This window comes from Giraffa tippelskirchi, chromosome 1 (assembly GCF_054371585.1).
Source record: "Giraffa tippelskirchi isolate mGirTip1 chromosome 1, T2T-mGirTip1v1.2.pri, whole genome shotgun sequence".
Taxonomy (NCBI): domain Eukaryota; kingdom Metazoa; phylum Chordata; class Mammalia; order Artiodactyla; family Giraffidae; genus Giraffa; species Giraffa tippelskirchi.
In genome coordinates this window covers 20,591,879-20,612,907 of record NC_137275.1, presented here as the reverse complement: position 1 = coordinate 20,612,907, position 21,029 = coordinate 20,591,879, and the positions used below count along the sequence as shown (strand labels likewise).

Sequence of the window (21,029 nt, the reverse complement as noted above, 5' to 3'; positions counted from 1 at the left end):
ATGACTTTCAATCTAGGGCAGGGCGAGCATTGGCGATTGTTAAGGAATAATGGAGGAAGTAATCTTTCAATTGAAATTGAAGCATGATTGGGAATTGAACTCATAGAGATGGAGATGATACCAAGAATGAAACCTATTAGCAAAGATAAGGTTGATGAATGTAAAACAAAGGAAATGAAGACCTAAATAGTTAAAGCTGGCTGCTGAATTGGTCTGGAGAGGGAGTGGAATGGGAATTAAGCATGAAAAGATCATGAAAAGCCTTGAATGCAGAACTGGTGAGGACCTTGGACTAGACTTGATGGGAAATGGGGAAATATGCCCAAGCTCTTGTGCAGGGAAATAACAGGATGCAAGTATGTATTAAGGAGATTAGAGAGTATAAATTAGGACAGACTAAGGAGAAAGACTGGAGAAGATGAGACTATAACAATCAAAGAGAACTAGAACTAGCGTCCCACTGTAGTTAGAATGTTTCTGAGTTATGCTTTTAATACTGCAACTACCTGATCATCCAAGAAAAGACAAAACTTAAAGAATATATCAATATAGAAAAAGTGGTTGAGGAGAGAGAGAGAGAGTTCTAATGCTCGATAAGAGTAGAGAGAAAGATAAGCTGGATGGATGTCGTTTAAATCAGTCTGTCACCTCTTTATTCTTCCTTCCATCCTCCTCTTCCTGTGTTTACTGGCACTGTGAGGTATAAAAAGTGAATCAGAAAGTTGGCATTCTTTCCCTAAAAAAGCTTACAGGTTAACTGGTGGGTGGGTGGGTGCAAAAATATAATATGCACAGAAATGGCAAGCTGGAAAGGGACCTGACAGGGAAGAAAATGCTCTAAGAATTCAAAGGAGGCAGAGATTACTTTGGACCTAAAGCATTCAAAGGGCTTCCCTTGTGGCTCAGCTGGTAAAGAATCCGCCTGGATTGCGGGAGACTTGGGTTCAATTTCTGGGTTGGGAAGATCCCTTGGAGAAGGAAAAGGCTACCCACTCTAGTATTCTGGCCTGGAGAATTCCATGCACTGTATAGTCCATGGGGTTGCAGAGAGTCAGACACAACTGAATGACTTTCACTTCACAAGGCATTCAAAAACAAGTTAATGAAAGAAATAGCATCTGAACCAGATTTTGAAAGATGCGTGTGATGAAAACATGAGAACCAGAGCAGAAAGAGTGTTCTGGTAAGCAGGAACTTCACATAGAAAGGTATGGAAGCACGGGGCATGAGGCTGCATGAGAAGGGAGAGGAGCTCCTTTTGGCAAAAGAGTCATTCTCAGCATTGACCAGACCTCAGAATCACCCAGAATGTTTTATAGTATTTGATACCTGGCCTCATCAGCAAAAGTTCTAGTTTAATTGGTGTAGGTGGAAGGCCTGCCTGGACATCCATTCTTTTTAAAAGTTCCCAGGTAAGTCTTAAGTGCAAGCAGGGTTGAGACCAAGGTGTGTGTATATATACTTTAGCCACCTGATGCAAAGGACTGTGACTCATTGGAAAAGACCGATTCTGGGAAAGATTGAAGGCAGGAGGAGAAGGGGACAACAGAGGATGAGATGGTTGGATGGCATCACCAACTTGATGGACATGAGTTTGAGCAAGCTCGGGAGTTGGTGATGGACAGGGAGGCCTGGTGTGCTGCAGCCCATGGGGTCTCAAGGAGTCGGACACGACTGAACTGACTGATATATGTACCACATCTTCTTTATCCATTCATCAGTTGATGGATATTAAGCTTGCTTCCATGTCTTAACTATTATGAATAGTGCTGCAATGAACACTAGGGTACATGTATCTTTTCCAGTTACAATTTTTCCAGATATACGCCCAAGAGTATTTTCAAATGTCTCCTCTGATAAGCTTAAAGATTAGCTGATTTGATACAAGCTCTTTAGCAAAGTGATATTTTATTAGCTATTGTTTCAGTGCCAGCAAATATGGAAAACTCAGCAGTGGCCATAGGACTGGAAAAGGTCAGTTTTCATTCCAATCCCAAAGAAAGGCAATGCCAAAGAATGCTCAAACTACCACACAATTGCACTCATCTCACACGCTAGCAAAGCAATGCTCAAAATTCTCCAAGCCAGACTTCAACATTACGTGAACTGAGAACTTACAGATGTTCAAGCTGGATTTAGAAAAGGCAGAGGAACCAGAGATCAAATTGCCAACATCCGTTGGATCATCGAAAAAGTGACAGTTCTAGAAAAACGTCTACTTCTGCTTTATTGACTATGCCAAAGCCTTTGACAATGTGTATCACAACAAACTGTGGAAAATTCTGAAAGAGATGGGAATACCAGACCACTTTACCTGCCTTCTGAGAAATCTTTATGCAGGTCAAGAAGCAACAGTTAGAACTGGACATGAAACAACAGACTGGTTTCAAATCGGGATAGGAGTGCATCAAGGCTGTATATTATCACCCTGCTTATTTAACTTATATGCAGAGTACATCATGAGAAATGCCAGACTGGATAAAGCATGAGCTGGAATGAAGACTGCCAGGAAAAATATCAATAACCTCAGATATGCAGATGACACCACCCTTATGGCAGAAAGGGAAGAAGAGCTAAAGAGTCTATTGATGAAAGTGAAAGAGGAGAGTGAAAATGTTGGCTTAAAACTCAACATTCAGAAAACTAAGATCATGGCATCTGGTCCCATCACTTCATGGCAAATAGATGGGTAAACAGTGGAAACAGTGACAGACTTTATTTTGGGGGGCTCCAAAATCACTGCAGATGGTGACTGCACCCATGAAATTAAAAGACACTTGCTCCTTGGAATAAAAGTTATGATCAACCTAGACAGCATATTAAAAAGCAGAGACATTACTTTGCCAACAAAGGTCCATTTAGTCAAAGCCATGGTTTTTTCAGTGGTCATGTATGGATGTGAGAGTTGGACTATAAGGAAAGCTGAGTGCTGAAGAATTGATGCTTTTGAACTGTGGTGTTGGAGAAGACTTTTGAGAGTCCATTGGACTGCAAGGAGATCCAGCCAGTGTATCCTAAAGGAGATCAGTCCTGAATATTCTTTGGAAGGGCTGATGCTGAAGCTGAAACTCCAATACTTTGGCCACCTAATGCAAAGAACTGACTCACTGGAAAATACCCTGATGCTGGGAAAGATTGATGGTGGGAGGAGAAGGGGACAACAGAGCGTGAGATGGTTGGATGGCATCACCGACTCAGTGGTCATGAGTTTGAGTAAACTCCGGGAGTTGGTGATGGACAGGGAGACCTGGCACTGTGCTGCAGTCCATGGGGTCGCAAATAGTTGAACACAACTGAGCGACTGAACTCAACTCAACTCATTGTTTCACTATGCAGGGAACATAAGAGGCACAGGTTCAATCCTTGTGTTGGGAAGATCCCCTGGAGGAGGAAAGTCCATAGGGTCACAAAGAGTTGGACACAACTGAAGCAACTTAGCAGGCACACACCTTTTCATATGTCCATAAGGTAATCAAACTTCATTCTTCTAAAGCAAGCTATAAGTCAACAGTCTTAATTTTATGTAGTCTAAATTACACATTCCTGAGCTTGCGGGAACCAATTAGAAAGTACAGACCACACGCCAAAGGCTTCTGGATTAACTTCTGCCATAATACCAGTGACCTCAATAGATACTTTCCATTGATAAATTGCAGCTATTTTTCCTTACTTACTTGGATCATGATAGAATGAGGATGACGATACCCATTCTTGCTATCATGGCCTCACCAAGAATCATTTTGTCAGGTAGGTCAGTCCAGAGGCTCACATGAAACATACGTGACAAAGACTTGTAAAGCATACACAGAAACGCGGGGCAGAAACCATTTTTGGTCGTTTTGCCATTGTATCTCCAGTGCTAGTGTACGGTAGGTGCTTAGTAAACATCTGTGGAATGAATAAACTGAATATTAAATATTTGCTAAAGAATAGGAAGGCCAAAAATAATCCTGGAAACTTTTGAGGTTGACTTTAAAATATCTTAGGATCTTAGACACTCGAAACATATGTAGCACTAATGCTATTTTTAGTTGAAAATTGCCTGAATAATTCACTCTGGTACTTTTCTCTCCTTGATAGGGGAGTTAACCCTGGGGGTCCTTTCCTGCTTTGGAGTGCTGATTCTAGGTGTCCAGGGCAAGGGCAAGGTGTTAGGTTCTTGGTATTTTATTATGTTTAAAAAATAAATGTATAGTCATTATTGTCTGTGATACAAGATGCCAAAAAAACACGAAAAACAGAAAGTCAAATTTGACTTTCTTTTTCTATAAGCGAAAGAATATCTAAGTGAACAAGGTTTAAAATTAAAAATTACTTCTAATGACAACATATGTTTTTGTTTTTGGGGGGAGTGACTTGTTTGTTCTCTTAATTTAGAGGACCATTGCAGCAATACCTCCTTACAGTTCCTGTCCCTCTGCTCCATTCCTCCCAAGCCACCCTCCACCCACACACTTGCTATATTAGGAAAGGTGTTAATTGCCTCCTAATGCTGCCTCCGAATTCACTGACTATGTTAACATCAGATGGAGCCTGTCATAGGCTGGAAAACTCTCTTCTCAAAATGGGGGCCCCACTGAACTGAGCATTCCTACATCCTTTCTGCAGATGGTTTGCATTTATTCTCTTGAAGTTCCACCCTCCCAGTGAAGGTCCTCAATTTTACACGTTGTCTTTTTACAGGGCCCAGATACATTTCCTATTGGCCATTTTTAAGAAAAACCTGTACTGAACAGAATAGGCTTAAGAGAAGCCATGATTTCTTTCTTGAAAGTCTCCAACAGTGTTCTCTCACCTCCACACAACCTTGAATTAACCGGGCAGGGGACACTTACTGGGTCACCAGCACCACTTTTTTGGCTCCTGGGTTTTCCTCAGAGGCCTCTTGTAAGTACTGCTTTTTAACTGTGGCACAGTTGCAGTTATTAAGTAAAGCTGAGGCCTTGCCAGTTTTCTGGTTTTGCTGCCCAAATTACTGAATGTTTGGTTGATTATAGCCCTAAAACACCCACATACTCAGAAGCTTTTAAATGTTTTCTCCCCTTGGGCAATCACCTGGTATACCTGAACTGGAAGTCTACCACATATAAATTAAGTATTTACTTAACAAACTGCTGCTAAAATCAATGGCCTTGAGGAATACATTAAAAATTACACAACAGAGATTAGCTTTTATGAATTAAAACTCCTAAAACTTAAATGCTATGCCCTCTTTTTGACCTGGAAAACTGATTTTAATTTTATATGCAGTATTATGAAACAACCCCTAGAGATAAGTACATCGTTGTTAACTGTCCAATATATGAATGAACTCATATACAAGGTGTGGCACAGAAAAGGTGAGCTGGAAGAAAGAAAAAAATTAAATATATAATTTAAAATTATATATATATATATATATATATCAATGCTTAGTAATGAAAGTGTGAATGACAACCATTCACCATCCAAGTACATTATCTGCAGTGAAAAGAAAAGTATATATTTATACTGCAGTGAAAAGGAAAGTATATAATAAAACATAAATGACAAAGAAAATTTGCTGTGTTAAGCTTCTGATTAGAAGGACAGCCTAATCAAACATTATGCCAAAAGTAATACAGACCAAAAGAGAAGTGAGAATGGAGAAATTTGAGGGAGAGCTTTAGCCCCAGTTCATGCTCACTTTTTTTACAAAATGTGTTACAAATCAGTACAAGGACTATGGAAAAGAATGGAACATTCCCTTTCCTAGCTGAATGAAAGGATTAAATAGGAGCAAAATAATTATTTCCTTCATGATTTCGAAGACCTGATAACTAATGTCAGAGAGCCAGGTGCTAGAAACACAGGAGTCAGGCATAGTCTCTGTTGCTCAAGACCACAGTCAAGGAATTATTGTTTATTCAAAGAGAGCGTGATTTCTTCTCAGTCTTAACAGCTAAACGAGTAGTCAAGTGTCATGACTATTTAACAATTCACCACCCCAGTAGATACTTACAGTTTCTGAGGCACTGAAATCCCAAAGCAGGCTGAAGGATATTGAAATATGGTGGAAGATGGTGTGAACAGTGATCACGCCTCCTGGCAAGAGAGAAAAATCTCATGCTCATAACCTCTAAATGGTTATTGCTAGCTGGGAGAGCTTCAGCATACACACTAGTGGCCTTGATGATGTATATTGCCTCAAAAAGCTGAAGCAAGATTAAAAGAAAAAAACATGATAAGACAAAGAAACAAATGGCAGCCCCCAACTTGGTAACCCAGAACACTACCTCACAAGCACAGGAGGCTGCTCCAGAGACTAGACTCTTAACCTTTTAGGAAACACAACTTATTTTAAAACTCTGACACATTTTATAGATTTGCTCAGAAAAGAAAATGCACACATGCTGGCATACACAGAGTAATATAAAAATATTTTAGGATATTCAGAAACCTGCCTAAGCCTTTTAATGAATTCCGCTTGAGGCCTGAGGACCTAGGACTCTCCAAAATGCCTGAGAACAGTTGAAAGGAGCTAGAAAAAAGAACAGGACAAGTGGGAAAGGCTGGGGAACACCTCCTAGGACTCAGGCAGAGAAAAGCTGTTTAAGAGGGCCAACAGGGAAAATGAGTTGAAGTTAAACTTTTATCAGCTTTGTGATTAAGGTAAATTCCTTAACTCCTCTGAACCACTTCTCTACCTCCGTTTTCTCATCTGTTAAATCTGCTAAAAACAACTATTTTACACAAGGTTGTTGTGATGATTAAATGAGAGAATGTGTTTAATGTGCTACTGAATTGGGCTAGGTAAACAGATATTTCTTCCTGGTGCTGTACCAACTTAGAAAAGTGAAAGTTGTTAAAAAGTAGTTATTGTTAAAACTAGTAAAAGTAGTAGTTGTTAAAAAGTAAAAAACTAATTGCAGTAGATAAAAAGTAGAAATAATCCCTATGTCCATGACTGACGGCAATAATTAAATAATTTATGATACATCATAGCAGTGAAGTAATATTGTTGTTATTGTTGTTTAGTCACTAGGTCATGTCCAACTGTTTTGTGACCCACCAGGCTCCTCTGTCCATGGAATTTCCCAGGCAGAAGTACTGGAGTGGGTTGCCATTTCTTCCTCCAGGAGATCTTCCCAACGCAAGAATCAAACCTGCATCTCCTGCAATGGCAGGCAAATTCTTTACCACTGAGCCACCAGGGAAAATGAAAGTGAAAGTCGCTCAGTCGAGTCCGATGTTTGCCACCCCATGGACTATACAGTCCATGGAATTCTCTGGGCCAGAATACTGGAGTGGGTAACCTTTTCCTTCTCCATGGGATCTTCCCAACCCAGGGATTGAACCCAGATCTCCCACATTGCAGGCGAATTCTTTACCAGCTGAGCCATCAGGGAAGCCCTAGCGAAAAGTGAGTTAAAGCTATATTTACTGAATTTGTTGTGCTAGTATGGATAGATGTTTGTTTACACTATTGAATGGAAAAATCAAGCCGCAAAACAGTGTAAATAATCTTCTATCCCATAAGGAGCTTCACTGGTGACTCAGATGTAAATAATCTGCCTGCAATTCGGGAGACCCAGATTTGATCTCTGGTTTGAGAAAATTCCCTGGAGAAGGGAAAGGCTATCCACTCCAGTATTCTGGCCTGGAAAATTCCATGGACAGAGGAGCCTGGTGGGCTACAGTCCCCAGGGTGCAAAGAGTCAGACACAACTGAGCGACTAACACTTCACTCCATCCTATAAAGCACTTGTCGTTTATATAAGAATTTCTCACTCATGGACATTTAAATTCTTCTCCCTAGGTTTAAATAACAACTCTCTATAACCAAGTTTCTGATTTTTTTTCTTTAAGATGGACTCCTAAAAAGGAAATTGCTTAATCAAAAGATTACATTGTAAAACTTTACATTCCATACATTGTAAAACTTTAGAGAGATATTGTCAAATCACATTGCAGTTAGACCATATCAATTTACAGTTATACCTGAACTGTTTAAAACTGCCCCAAAACCATGTTCTATTTTGCATACTTTTGAAACTTTGTTAATCTTACAGTTCAAATTTATTAGAGGTCACTTTAATTTTCACTTTAGATTGTTGTCAGGAGTGAACATTTCTTTCACATGCATGTTGTGTACTATATTTCCTCTCCTGTATTAGTTATTGCTCTCTACCCAATTTTCTATGGAGTTTGAGTAGTTTTTTAAATTAAATTTAAAGTATTCTGTATATAAAATGTAGAAAACCTTTGGCTGTCATATTTTAAAGATGCATTACAATTTAGATATCTATCTTAACATTTATAATGTTTTTGGCATTCAAATTTTAAATTTTTGTATAGTCCAAACTATTGTCCCATTCTGATTTCTTCCCATTGTTGCTATGTTCAAAAAGATTCCCATACTAAGACTGGGCAATATTTTACTGATAGTTTCTTTTATACAAGTTTTTGATTTCCGTTATACGTTAAAATATACAATTTTTCTCGGGTTTTATTGAATAAGGTTAGAGTCTTTTTACTTTGTTCGGTCAATTATTCTTTTTCAGTAATTTTTAACAGGTGATCTTATCCCAATATCTTGTTTTACTTGTATTTTATATTTGGCTTGGAGTCACATCTCTCCTAGGACCTAGCAGTGACTTCAGGTAGAAGCCTTTTATTAACAGCAACTCCTTACATGCTGTGAATTTGAGGTCAGTTTTCTAAGTGCTAAATTTCCTCAACCAACTGCAATGTTCATCGTTGTTGCTGTATATGTGAGATTATTTCTAGCACCCTCGTTATCTATTGTTCAGTTCAGTCGCTCAGTTGTGTCCGACTCTTTGCGACCCCATGAATCGCAGCACGCCAGGCCTCTCTGTCCATCACCAACTCCCGGAGTCCACCCAAACCCATGTCCATCGAGTCAGTGATGCCATCCGACCATCTCATCCTCTGTCGTCCCCTTCTCCTCCTGCCCCCAATCTTACCCAGCATTAGGGTCTTTTCCAATGACTCAACCCTTCACATGAGGTGGCCAAAGTATTGGAGTTTCAGCTTCAACATCAGTCCTTGCAATGAACACCCAGGATTGATCTCCTTTAGGAAGGATTGATTGGATCTCCTTGCAGTCCAAGGGACTCTCAAGAGTCTTCTCCAATACCACAGTTCAAAAGCATCAATTCTGCGGCGCTCAGCTTTCTTCACCGTCCAACTCTCACATCCATACATGACCACTGGAAAAACCATAGCCTTGACTAGACGGACTTTTGTTGGCAAAGTAATGTCTCTGCTTTTAAATATGCTATCTAGGTTGGCCATAACCTTCCTTCCAAGGAGTAAGCCTCTTTTAATTTCATGGCTGCAATCACCATCAGCAGTGGTTTTGGAGCCCAAAAAAATAAAGTCTGACACTGTTTCCACTGTTTCCCCATCTATTTGCCATGAAGTGATGGGACCAGATGCCATAATCTTAGTTTTCTGAACGTTGAGCTTTAAGCCAACTTTTTCACTCTTCTCTTTCACTTTCATCAAGAGGCTCTTTAGTTCTTCTTCACTTTCTGCCATAAGGGTGGTGTCATCTGCATATCTGAGGTTATTGATATTTCTCCCGGCAATCTTAATTCCAGCTTGTGTTTCTTCCAGCCCAGCGTTTCTCATGATGTACTCTGCACATAAGTTAAATAAGCAGGGTGACAATATACAGCCTTGACGTACTCCTTTTCCTATTTGGAACCAGTCTGTTGTTCCATGTCCATTTCTAACTGTTGCTTCCTGGCCTGCATACAGGTTTCTCAAGAGACAGGTCAGATGGTCTGGTATTCCCATCTCTTTCAGAATTTTCCACAGGTTATTGTGATCCACACAGTCAAAGGCTTTGGCATAGTTAATAAAGCAGAAATAGATGTTTTTCTGGAACTCTCTTGCTTTTTTGATGATCCAGTGGATATTGGCAATTTGATCTTTGGATCCTCTGCCTTTTCTAAAACCAGCTTGAACATCTGGAAGTTCACGGTTCACGTATTGCTGAAGCCTGACTTGGAGAATTATGAGCATTAGTTTACTAGCATGTGCGATGAGTGCAATTGTGCGGTAGTTTGAGCATTCTTTGGCATTGCCTTTCTTTGGGATTGGAACGAAAACTGACCTTTTCCAGTCCTGTGGCCACTGCTGAGTTTTCCAAATTTGCTAGCATATCGAGTACAGCGCTTTCACAGCATCATCTTTCAGGATTTGGAATAGCTCAACTGGAATTCCATCACCTCCACTAGCTTTGTTCGTAGTGATGCTTTCTAAGGCCCACTTGACTTCACATTCCAGGATGTCTGGCTCTAGATGAGTGATCACACCATCGTGATTATCTGGGTCGTGAAGATCTTTTTTGTACAGTTCTTCTGTGTATTCTTGCCATCTCTTCTTAATATCTTCTGCTTCTGTTAGGTCCATACCATTTCTGTCCTTTATTGAGTCTATCTTTGCATGAAATGTTCCTTTGGTATCTCTAATTTTCTTGAAGAGATCTCTAGTCTTTCCCAATCTGTTGTTTTCCTCTATTTCTTTGCACTGATCACTGAGGAAGGCTTTCTTATCTCTCCTTGCTATTCTTTGGAACTCTGCATTCAGATGGGAATATCTTTCCTTTTCTCCTTTGCTTTTCGCTTCTCTTCTCTTCCCAGCTATCTGTAAGGCCTCCTCAGACAGCCATTTTGCTTTTTTGCATTTCTTTTCCCTGGGGATTGTCTTAATACCTGTCTCCTGTACAATGTCATGAACCTCTGTCCATAGTTCATCAGGCACTCTGTCTATCCGATCTAGTCCCTTAAATCCATTTGTCACTTCTACTGTATACTCATAAGGGATTTGATCTAGATCATACCTGAATGGACTAGTGGTTTTCCCTACTTTCTTCAGTTTAAGTCTGAATTTGGCAATAAGCAGTTCATGATCTGAGCCACAGTCTGCTCCTGGTCTTGTTTTTGCTGACTGTATAGAGCTTCTCCATCTTTGGCTGCAAAGAATATAATCAATCTGATTTCGGTGTTGACCATATGGTGATGTCCACGTGTAGAGTCTTCTCTTGTGTTTTTGGAAGTGGGTGTTTGCTATGACCAGTGCGTTCTCTTGGCAAAACTCTATTAGCCTTTGCCCTGCTTCATTCTGTACTCCAAGGCCAAATTTGCCTGTTACGCCAGGTGCTTCTTGACTTCCTACTTTTGCATTCCAGTCCCCTATAATGAAAAGCACACCTTTTTTGGGTGTTAGTTCTAAAAGGTCTTGTGGGTCTTCATAGAACCATTCAACTTCAGCTTCTTTGGCATTACTGGTCGGGGCATAGACTTGGATTACTGTGATATTGAATGGTTTGCCTTGGAAACGAACAGAGATCATTCTATCGTTTTTGAGATTGCATCCAAGTACTGCCTTTCAGACTCTTTTGTTGACTTATGATGGCTACTCCATTTCTTCTAAGGGATTCCTGCCCACAGTAGTAGATATAATGGTCATCTGAGTTAAATTCACCCATTCCAGTCCATCTTAGTTCGCTGATTCCTAGAATGTCGACGTTCACTCTTGCCATCTCCTGTTTGACCACTTCCAATTTGCCTTGAATCATGGACCTAACATCCCAGGTTCCTATGCAATATTGCTCTTTACAGCATCAGACTTTGCTTCTATCACCAGTCACATCCACAGTTGGGTATTGTTTTTGCTTTGGCTCCATCCCATCATTCTTTCTGGAGTTATTTCTCCACTGATCTCCAGTAGCATATTGGGCACTTACTGACCTGGGGAGTTCATCTTTCAGTGTCCTATCTTTTTGCCTTTTCATACTGTTCATGGGGTTCTCAAGGCAAGAACACTGAAGTGGTTTGCCATTCCCTTCTCTAGTGGACCACATTCTGTCAGACCTCTCCACCACGACCCATCCTATTGTTAAGGAACAATTTTTAAAAGAAAGTAGAATCATGATTCTCAGGTAGAATGTGTATATATTTTTCACTAAACTCAATGTGTCAAAGATTTTTAACTCATTATTAATGACAAACTGGTAGCTATTACTGTTGATGCCAAGAAGAATTCAGAGCAGAGGCATATAAAGGGAATAAGAAATTCTGAGGTGAATTTAGAACTAGATGCACAATTGGTCTCCTCAAATCAATGCAAAAGTTAGTTGTAGTCTACCAAATACAAGTGTCTTTCATTTATACAGATACAAAGTATTTAAATCATTATCTGACTTTGAGAACTTATAGAGTTGTAATATCAATCAAAGATGAGAAAATCTAAATGAGCATTCAAGATAGCCACTGTTTGATATGTAACTCTCAAAGCCTCTTACAATTTTCCCTGTGAGCCTCCTCTCCTCTTTTTATCATAATTTCAAAGAAAGATTATTCTTATAAAATAAAGCTGCTCTCATTAGAGTTGTCTGATTTTTTACATAGATGCAACAAAAGGTTTATTTTGCCATATTGGACACCTTAAGCTGACCATATAAACTCTAAATCCATACAATTTTGAACAAATACTAAATTAAATTGGGTTTGGAAATTTTCATAAGAAATCTCAAATTGCATTTTTAAAACACTCTATTATTTATTGACCTGAGGCTAGGAAACCAAGCCCAAGGAATGCTCTCCACCATATTTCACCTGAAATACCTGTAAATTGGGGTAAATTCCTCTGTTCACTAGGTCTCCCAAATATTTTAAAGTTAGTTACATATAGTGTGTTTCCCAGGTGGCACTAGTGGTAATGGGCTTCCCACGTGGATCAGATGGTAAAGAATCTGCCCGCAATGCGCAAGATCTGGGTTCGATCCCTGGGTTGGGAAGATTCCCTGGAGAAGGGAAAGGCTACCCACTCCAGTATTCTGGCCTGTAGAATCCCATGGACTGTATAGTCCATGGGGTGGCAAAGAGTTGGACACAACTGAGCGACTTTCACTTCACCAGTGGTAAAAATTCTGCCTGCTTATGCAGGAGACAAAAGAGATGGGGGCTCAATCCATGGGTTGGGGATATCTCCTGGAGGAGGAAATGGCAACTTGCTCCAGTATTCTCTCCTGGAAAATTCCATGACAGAGGAGCCTGGCAGACTGCAGTCCATGGAGTCACAAGGCATTGGACACTACTGAGCGACTGAGCAAGCATATAATATACAATATTCTTGGACTTTTTAAATCAAGGAATAGGTCAGCACTTTATAGGCATTGCTTCCATTCAAGTATGACATTCTAGGCAAGGCTTTGGTTTTTCAATTTGAACAATTATGTTATGTACAATTATAGATGACAGAGCCTTACTGAACCTAGGCAAATAACTTAATGGCCATGGAAAGTAAAGAGACCATATAAATTTCTGAATCCTAGAGGAATAAGTGGGTTTCCCTTGTGGCTCAGCTGGTAAAGAATCCACCTGCAATGTGGAAGACCTGGTTTTGATCCCTGGGTTGGGAAGATCCCCTGGAGAAGGAAAAGGCTACCCACTCCAGTATTCTGACCTGGAGAATTCCATGGAGTCTATAGTCCATGGGGTTGCAAAGAGTCAGACATGACTGAGGAATAAGTGGGTATCAGCTATCATTTTAAAATCATTTTAAAATGTTTGGCTTCATTTTACAAAAACAGACTTTACTAAATTGTATGTGTTACATATTACTTAACAAAAAGGAGATAGGGTGATTCTTAGATATCTGCACATAGAACATTAAATAACATCAACAATGTTCCAGACAAATAGCCACAGTAAAATTTCTCTTAAGAGTTTATTCAGGCCAGTTATAATTGATTCCTGCTCCAGTGGATCTTTGGTTAGCCGTCCTATGCAGTCCTCTCTTTTGGCCAAAACTGAACCTGAAAATCCTGACTCAATCTATTGGTGGTGCAGATTGAAAGTTGTCTAATCTATGTTAGCTCAGCTTTGAAGTGTCAGTAATTGACGTACCTGATACAGTTCTTTTCTACAATATTCTGAGACTTTTCTTCTTAGTTGAAGACACAGATTCTCACCTGTAACTATAAGAGACACTTCCGGGAAGCATCAGAACAAAACAATACTATCTGTAGATAAGAGGGACTTAAAATTGGTAAGTGATTTATTACTGCTGCTGCTGCTGCTGCTAAGTCGCTTCAGTCATGTCCGACTCTGTGCGACCCCATAGACGGCCACCCACCATGTGCCCCCGTCCCTGGGATTCTCCAGGCAAGAACACTGGAGTAGGTTGCCGTTTCCTTCTCCAGGGGGTCTTCCTGACCCAGGGATCCTCATGCCTCCTGCATTGGCAGGTGAGTTCTTTACCACTAGTGCCACCCGGGAAGCCCAATACTATATATATAATTACTGTGCTGTGCTGTGCTTAGTCGCTCAGTCGTTTCTGATTCTTTGCAACCCCGTGGACTGTAGCCCTCCAGGCTCCTCTGTCCATGGGGATTCTCCAGGCAAGAATACTGGAGTGGGTTGCCATGCCCTCCTCCAGGGGATCTTCCCAACCCTAGAAGTGAGCTGGGACTTCCTACATTGTAAGCAGATTCTTTACCAGCTGAGCTACCAGGGAAGGCCCTATATACTATATATATAGTTACTACCATATAGTACTATACTACATATATATATTGCTACTATATACTGTTATAAAACCTGCACTATAAATGGAAAGGAAATCTAAAAAGGACTGGATATATATGTATCCATATGTACACACATGACTGATTCACTTTGCTGTACAGCAAGAAACTAACACAGGTAAAGCAGCTATACTCCAATAAGAATTAATTAAAAAAAAAAACCTCCACTATAGGATAAGACTATTTTCTCTTTGAAACACAAAAGCAAAGAGACTGTGGTATTAGTCTATTCCTATTGCTTGGGATGGGGCTTCCCAGTTGGCCAGTGGTAAAGAATCCACCTGCCAATGCAGGAGATGCGAGTTCAATCCCTGGGTAGAGAAAATCCTCTGGAAAAGGAAATGGCATCCTACTCCAGTATTCTTGACTGAGAAATCCCATGGACAGAGGAGCCTGGTGTGCTATAGTTCATGGGATTGAAAATAGTCGGACAAGACTCAACGACTAAACAACAACTACATTGCTTATGATGTCTTCTCAACCATTCATATTAATTAGGATTTTTCAGCCAAAGTAACTCTGTGGAGAAAATTAGAGGTACATAACTAAGAATTCCTTTCTCCCAAAGACATTTTAACAGACAAGAGAAGTTTATGTTGCATCTTTGTACAGCCACACACATATAATTTTAAAGAGAAAAAATAAACATGTTCACTAACATGACCCAAAATAGGAACTTTTCATTGGCTATAAGCAAAAGTATATAAACTTAAAGTTAAGTTTAATAATTAGGCATCAAATTTTCAGTATTCTATCATGATTAGAAACTATCTGGATATCATATGAATATTCTTTATGCTATTTAACCTAATAGCTGTCTAAGTTTGTATGTTACCTAAAGATCTGAGTAATTATATTCAAGTTGACAGTAAAAAACAAAATTACTGCTGCAATAAAGTTGTCAGAATAATGATTTGATTTTGTTAAATACAGATTTCTCATTACAGATTGTATCAGAGTAGTGTTAGCTTATTTTATCAGTATCCATCAATAAGCTTAAGAAAAGCAAACACAAGTACAGTAGAATAAACTATATGCTTATGTTATACCTAATACTGATAAATCAGAGGAAAAGTTAAACCAAAATTATTACACTACTCTGATTTGTCAAATATTTATCTCAATTGTATGATCTTAAAATTTTAAATCATTTCTGTGAGAATACTCTTTAAGCATACCACATTAAAAGTATCCAAACTCTGGATTTCCCTGGCAGTCCAGTGGTTAAGATTCTGCATTCCCAACGTGAGGGACATGGGTTTAATCCCTGGTTGGGGAAGATTCTCATGGTGCATGGACAAACAAAAAAGTATCAAAACTTTAATTTCCACATTTTTCTGGAATTTTATAAATATTTGACTTACATAAGAACTTATTTAGATAAGAGCTCTACAGGCCAATCAGAACAGAATTTCTTTAATTTAGGAGACTTCTAAATCTAATTTATTAATTCTCTCCAGAGATAGGAAAATGCTATGTACTCATACATAAAGATGCAAAGGTCTTTCTGAATTCTAAACATATATACACACAGACACATAGGGATCTTGTAGCTTCAAGTCTAAACATAACCACAACTCAAGAGTAAATGCAAAAAAGTAATCTGCCCGTATATCAAAAAAGTTTTCCTCTTTCCTGATGGGCATGAGATTCTTAATTTCTTCGAAGAAGACAAGTAGACAAATAAAGAAAAAATAATAATAACAAATCAGATTTTCTGTTGCTTCTTACTCAAAAAAAGAATAAATCTCAGTAATCTATTCATCTATTTACAGAAAACACAAAGGTTAAGCCATAAAATCAAGTTCCAAATCACAGTTGTCACCAAAGGGGAATAATTTATTCATTGTAAAAGTTCCAAAAGCAAAAACAAAATACAAACATAGTAAAAAGGGAAATACATGAAGAAACAGAGGATCAACAAAGTTAAAGTTCTGTTGCTACTAGGGATTTACCAATGGAAACCAAGAAATAAAGAGTTTAAGTCACCCAAGAGAGACACACTCCAGCTACTCAAGCTATTCAACTGTCAGGTGAATTCACTGTGCATCAAATTGGAATCTCCAAAATATTTACAAGATAGTGTTTCTAAAACAGATATAATTGTGACTCTCATACTGATGTAAAATGAATGTGTCAAAAATTTTGTTTATTCATAAATTATGCAGTGAACAAGTAAGATGTTGTAAGCAGTTCAATGGAGAAGTCAAAAATCAGAACACATGTAGGGGAAAAAAAAGACTGAAATTAATTTACAAATTAATGTAAAACAGGTCTCAAGATGAAGCAATAATCAATGGTGTGCCACTGAGTACAATTAATTTGCATCTTTGCAGAGAAGAATATTTTGCATTATTATCAGTTTTCTCCAACTTAATGAGTCATAAAATAGCACAAACATAGTATAAAACATGGAAGGGTAAGCCACTCAAGACACTCACTCTATTTGTTTTCCCCGTTTGAAAATCTTTACAATTTTACCATTCTTTTAACAGAAGATGGGTCTGATATATTCTTTCTCACTAGCACAAGAAATTGAATACCAGGGGGAAAAGGTAATATCAAAGCTTCTCTCTAGTCCCTGATCTAAATTCTTATCATCTCTTCCTACAAGAGAAGGAGAGAGAGCAAGTAACATCATTCATTCTTTTGTACATCAAATACAGGAAAGGCCCAATGACTAATATTAGATACTGTCTGGCTCTTTTCGGATCTGTCTTCTCTTTTATCAGTTCCACATTAGTGAATACTTTCTCCCAGAGGTTCTCTCTGGGGGCCTTATAAGTATGGCAAAATATCTGCATAAAAGTAAAAGGACCAAATCTTTTTCATGGATTATAATGTAAAGGGGGAGAAATGTAAATCAAATAGCTATCAAACGAGTAAGAAGCTATTCCTGAAACCCACCATGGACAGGTAGTTAGTTCCACTAGTCTGAATCAATTCCAAATCAGAGACATTTTTATTTGACAAACTTGAAATCAAGATAGGGTTCTTTTTTAACTTATTACCCTGCAATCACCTGTGTGTGCAAAGCCCTTCCCTGGGAATTCTGCAGAGTTAGTGACCCGTGGGGTTCAGCAGAGTCTAGACAAGTATGAACCTGCGACACTGCTTTGATCCTAGATATTTTCAGTAATGTCACCACCAGGGCCTCAGAGCTCCTGATTGGAATTATCACCACTCCTGGGAAAAGAATCTGGGGGGAAACTTGGACATGTTTCCATGGATACAGCTTTCTTAGTTCTATTTGCTACAACATTGAAGCAAGGAAGAAAATTCATTTAATGTGAATTATGTGCATGGACTGACCTGACTAACAATATGATTCGTGTATTTTAGGCTCAACCTGGTGACAACTCTACTAGAAACCCGATCCTAACAGAGCTCTACGCACAAGCTGTCATTTTTGACCACGTTTCCAGAAGAAAGACTTAACTACAAACATGGTAGCTAGTTCCCTCCCTAATGGTTTGCTAAATGTAAATGACTCCTATAACCAGAAGCAAATTAGAGTAATAAGTGAGTCCAGTATCTATAAGGCAAATTAGAATAATAAAAGTTGATGAAGAAATTAGAGAGGAAATCATGATCTTGACTGTCTTTCTGTGGTACTGCTGCTGCTGCTGCTAAGTCGTTTCAGTCGTGTCCAACTCTGTGCGACCCCATAGACGGCAGCCCACCAGGCTCCACCGTCCCTGGGATTCTCCAGGCAAGAACACTGGAGTGGGTTGCCATTTCCTTCTCTAATGCATGAAAGTGAAAAGTGAAAGTGAAGTCATTCAGTCGTGTCCGACTCTTTACGACCCCATGGACTGCAGCCTATCAGGCTCCTCCATCCATGGGATTCTCCAGGCAAGAGTACTGGAGTAGGGTGCCATTGCTCTGTGGTACTAATACTGTCTTAATCTGCTTTGAGGTTTTTCTGATTTTTTTTCCCCTAAACACTGAAGCTGATTGCAGTAATTCCTGGGATAAAATCTTATTGCTTCTTCAAAAATAAAGTAATTAGTGACTTACATTGTACCTCAGATTTTCCACATTTCCAAATGTCCAAAAATGTTCTAGGTCCTAGTATTGCCAAACAGAGTTAGGCAAAGCCTTATGCTACCAGGCAGTGCTATCTCCTAAAATCACTGAATTTGATGTTAGTCACTCAGCTATGTCCTCATGGACTATAGCCCGCCAGGCTCTTCTGTCCATGGAATTTTCCAGGCAAGAATACTGGAGTGGGTAGCCATTCCATTCTCCAGGAATCCTCCTGACCCAGGGATCAAACCCAGGTCTCCTACACTGCAGGCAGATTCTTTACCATCTGACATAAGAGGTCTCAAATTGGAAGACTGTCCAAAGGTTTTCAAGGTTTTCATTAGCACTACATGAGTAAATTGGAGAAGGAAATGGCAAGCCACTCCAATATTCTTTCCTGGAAAATCTCACGGACAGAGGAGCCTGACGGGCTACAATCCATGGGGTCGCAAAGAGTTGGACACGACTGAGTGACTAACACACACACATGAGTAAATATAACCTTAAGTATCCCATGAGTTGAAGTATAAAATGATTGAGGTGTCTAATGTGTTTATGTGCCTAGACAATGTGAACTTTATGACAATAAAGCTGAGAAAATGAAACCTAAAGGAAACCAGAGACTTTAGAGAAATGAGAACCTCATGAGAGTGAAGAACACATTTTCCTAATATGCTCCTGCAGGTGACTTTTGGGCAGAAAAGATATTCAGAGGCTGTTTGTGATTTTAGATTAATATTTGGCTCTCCTTCTGGGGCTTCCCAGGTAGCGCAGTGGTAAAGAATCTGCCTGCCAATTCAGGAGACCCAGGAGATGTGGGTTCAACCCCTGGGTCAGGAAGATCCCTGGAGTAGGAGATGGCAACTCACCCCAGTGTTCTTGCCTGGAAAATTCCATGGGCAGATAAACCTGGTGGGCTATATAGTCCATGGGGTCACAAAGAGTCAGACGTGACTAAACACACATGCTTCTTCTTCTCCTTCCCATTGCCTTCCTTCCACTTCTAAGCAATCCAGTTCTAAGGCAATTAGGTGGAGCCAAGCAAGGCTCAGTGTCAGGGTTGGAACGGGAGAGCCCAGAGTAGGGTGTCCCCAGTTCCAATGCAGTGAGCAGGATGTATTCATGGAGGAGGTGATAGTCTGGCTCGAGGTGTCAGGTCCCAGTGTGGAATAGTAGAGTGGTGTTAAATTAGAATTGGATGTATTGGTGCGCTCTCTTCATTTTCAGTAAATACAACAGATACAGAATATACACCTCTGTGTGTATGCATACATATTCCAGCACTCTGTCCACTGAGACAACCTCAGAGCAGCAACACCCGATATAAGTGAGCACACCTAGCACCCAGATCTTAGTTTCTCAACACCATTTTCTGCCAAAGGGAAGAAGGGATCCGTAGAAAAATAACTGATTCTAGGACTGAGGCAGGGAGAGTTAAAGAGTCTGGAATCCTTTTGTGTGCCAGAAAACAAATACGTTCCAGAAAAATGAAACAAACTTATCAAAGGAACACAGACTCCACCTTGAAAGGGTTCTCACTGGCCAAATTTGGGACAGTTTGGGCATCAGATAATGAAAACAGCAGGTATAAAATAGGAAACCATGAGTCTATACAGATCTACTTAAATGAATAAATGGAAAGTTTGATGAGGAACAGAATATTTACATGGTATCTCCCACAAAATACTTATTACAGAGGAAACAATGCAGAAGCTTGGAATATACCACTTTTAGTAAATGATCAAAGAGAATATGACTAGTAAAGAGATGAACTGAGTTTGTTCCTCACTTAATTAAGATGCACTAGAAGAACTCTGCATCCCTTTTGTAGAAGTCCTGCCAAAGTTGCATAGCTAGTATTTAATCAAGAGAAAACACAGACAAACCCAAATCCAGGGGCATTCTACAAAATAACTGACTGGCCTGACATCTTCAAAAATGTCAAGATTATCAGAGCAGAAGACTGAGAAATGATCCAAGGTTGAGTGAGACTAGAGAGACCTGATATTCAAATTCAACATGGGGAATTCCTTAGTGGTTCAGTGATTAAGACGTGGTGCTTTCATTGCCAAGGATCCAGGTTACATTCTTGGTGGGGGAGCTGAAATTCCACAAGCCACATGGTAGGCCCCCCCAAAAAAGAAATGCAGCACAAGATTCTGAGCTTTATCCATATCTTCTAAAGGGAATTTGGGGACAATTGGTGAAAATTGAATGATTTCTATAGATTAGATGGTAGTAATATAAAGATATTTATGTCCTGATTTTGATGATTATGCTGTGGTTATATTCGAAAATGTCCTCGATTGCAGGAAATTATACTAAAGTATTTGGGAGTCAAAAGGTATCATGTCAGCAAATTTTAAATATTTCATGGGGAAAAAAATCTTTGTTCTGAACTTGCAACATTTCTGTAAAG

The 21,029-nt window shown here is 39.4% G+C and overlaps 1 protein-coding gene across 5 annotated transcripts in view; it reads left to right on the top strand.

The window, feature by feature from the left end:
* CFAP299 (cilia and flagella associated protein 299) overlaps nucleotides 1-18,167 on the top strand; it is a 638,853-nt gene extending 620,686 nt beyond the window's left edge. For all 5 annotated transcript variants that reach the window (XM_081583846.1, XM_081583821.1, XM_081583840.1 and 2 more), the window contains one exon: nucleotides 17,924-18,167. In XM_081583846.1, the coding sequence (XP_081439972.1) occupies nucleotides 17,924-18,019 (96 nt within the window). In that variant the 3' untranslated portion in view covers nucleotides 18,020-18,167. The remainder of the gene's footprint in view (nucleotides 1-17,923) is intronic.
* Nucleotides 18,168-21,029: the final 2,862 nt, after the last annotated feature.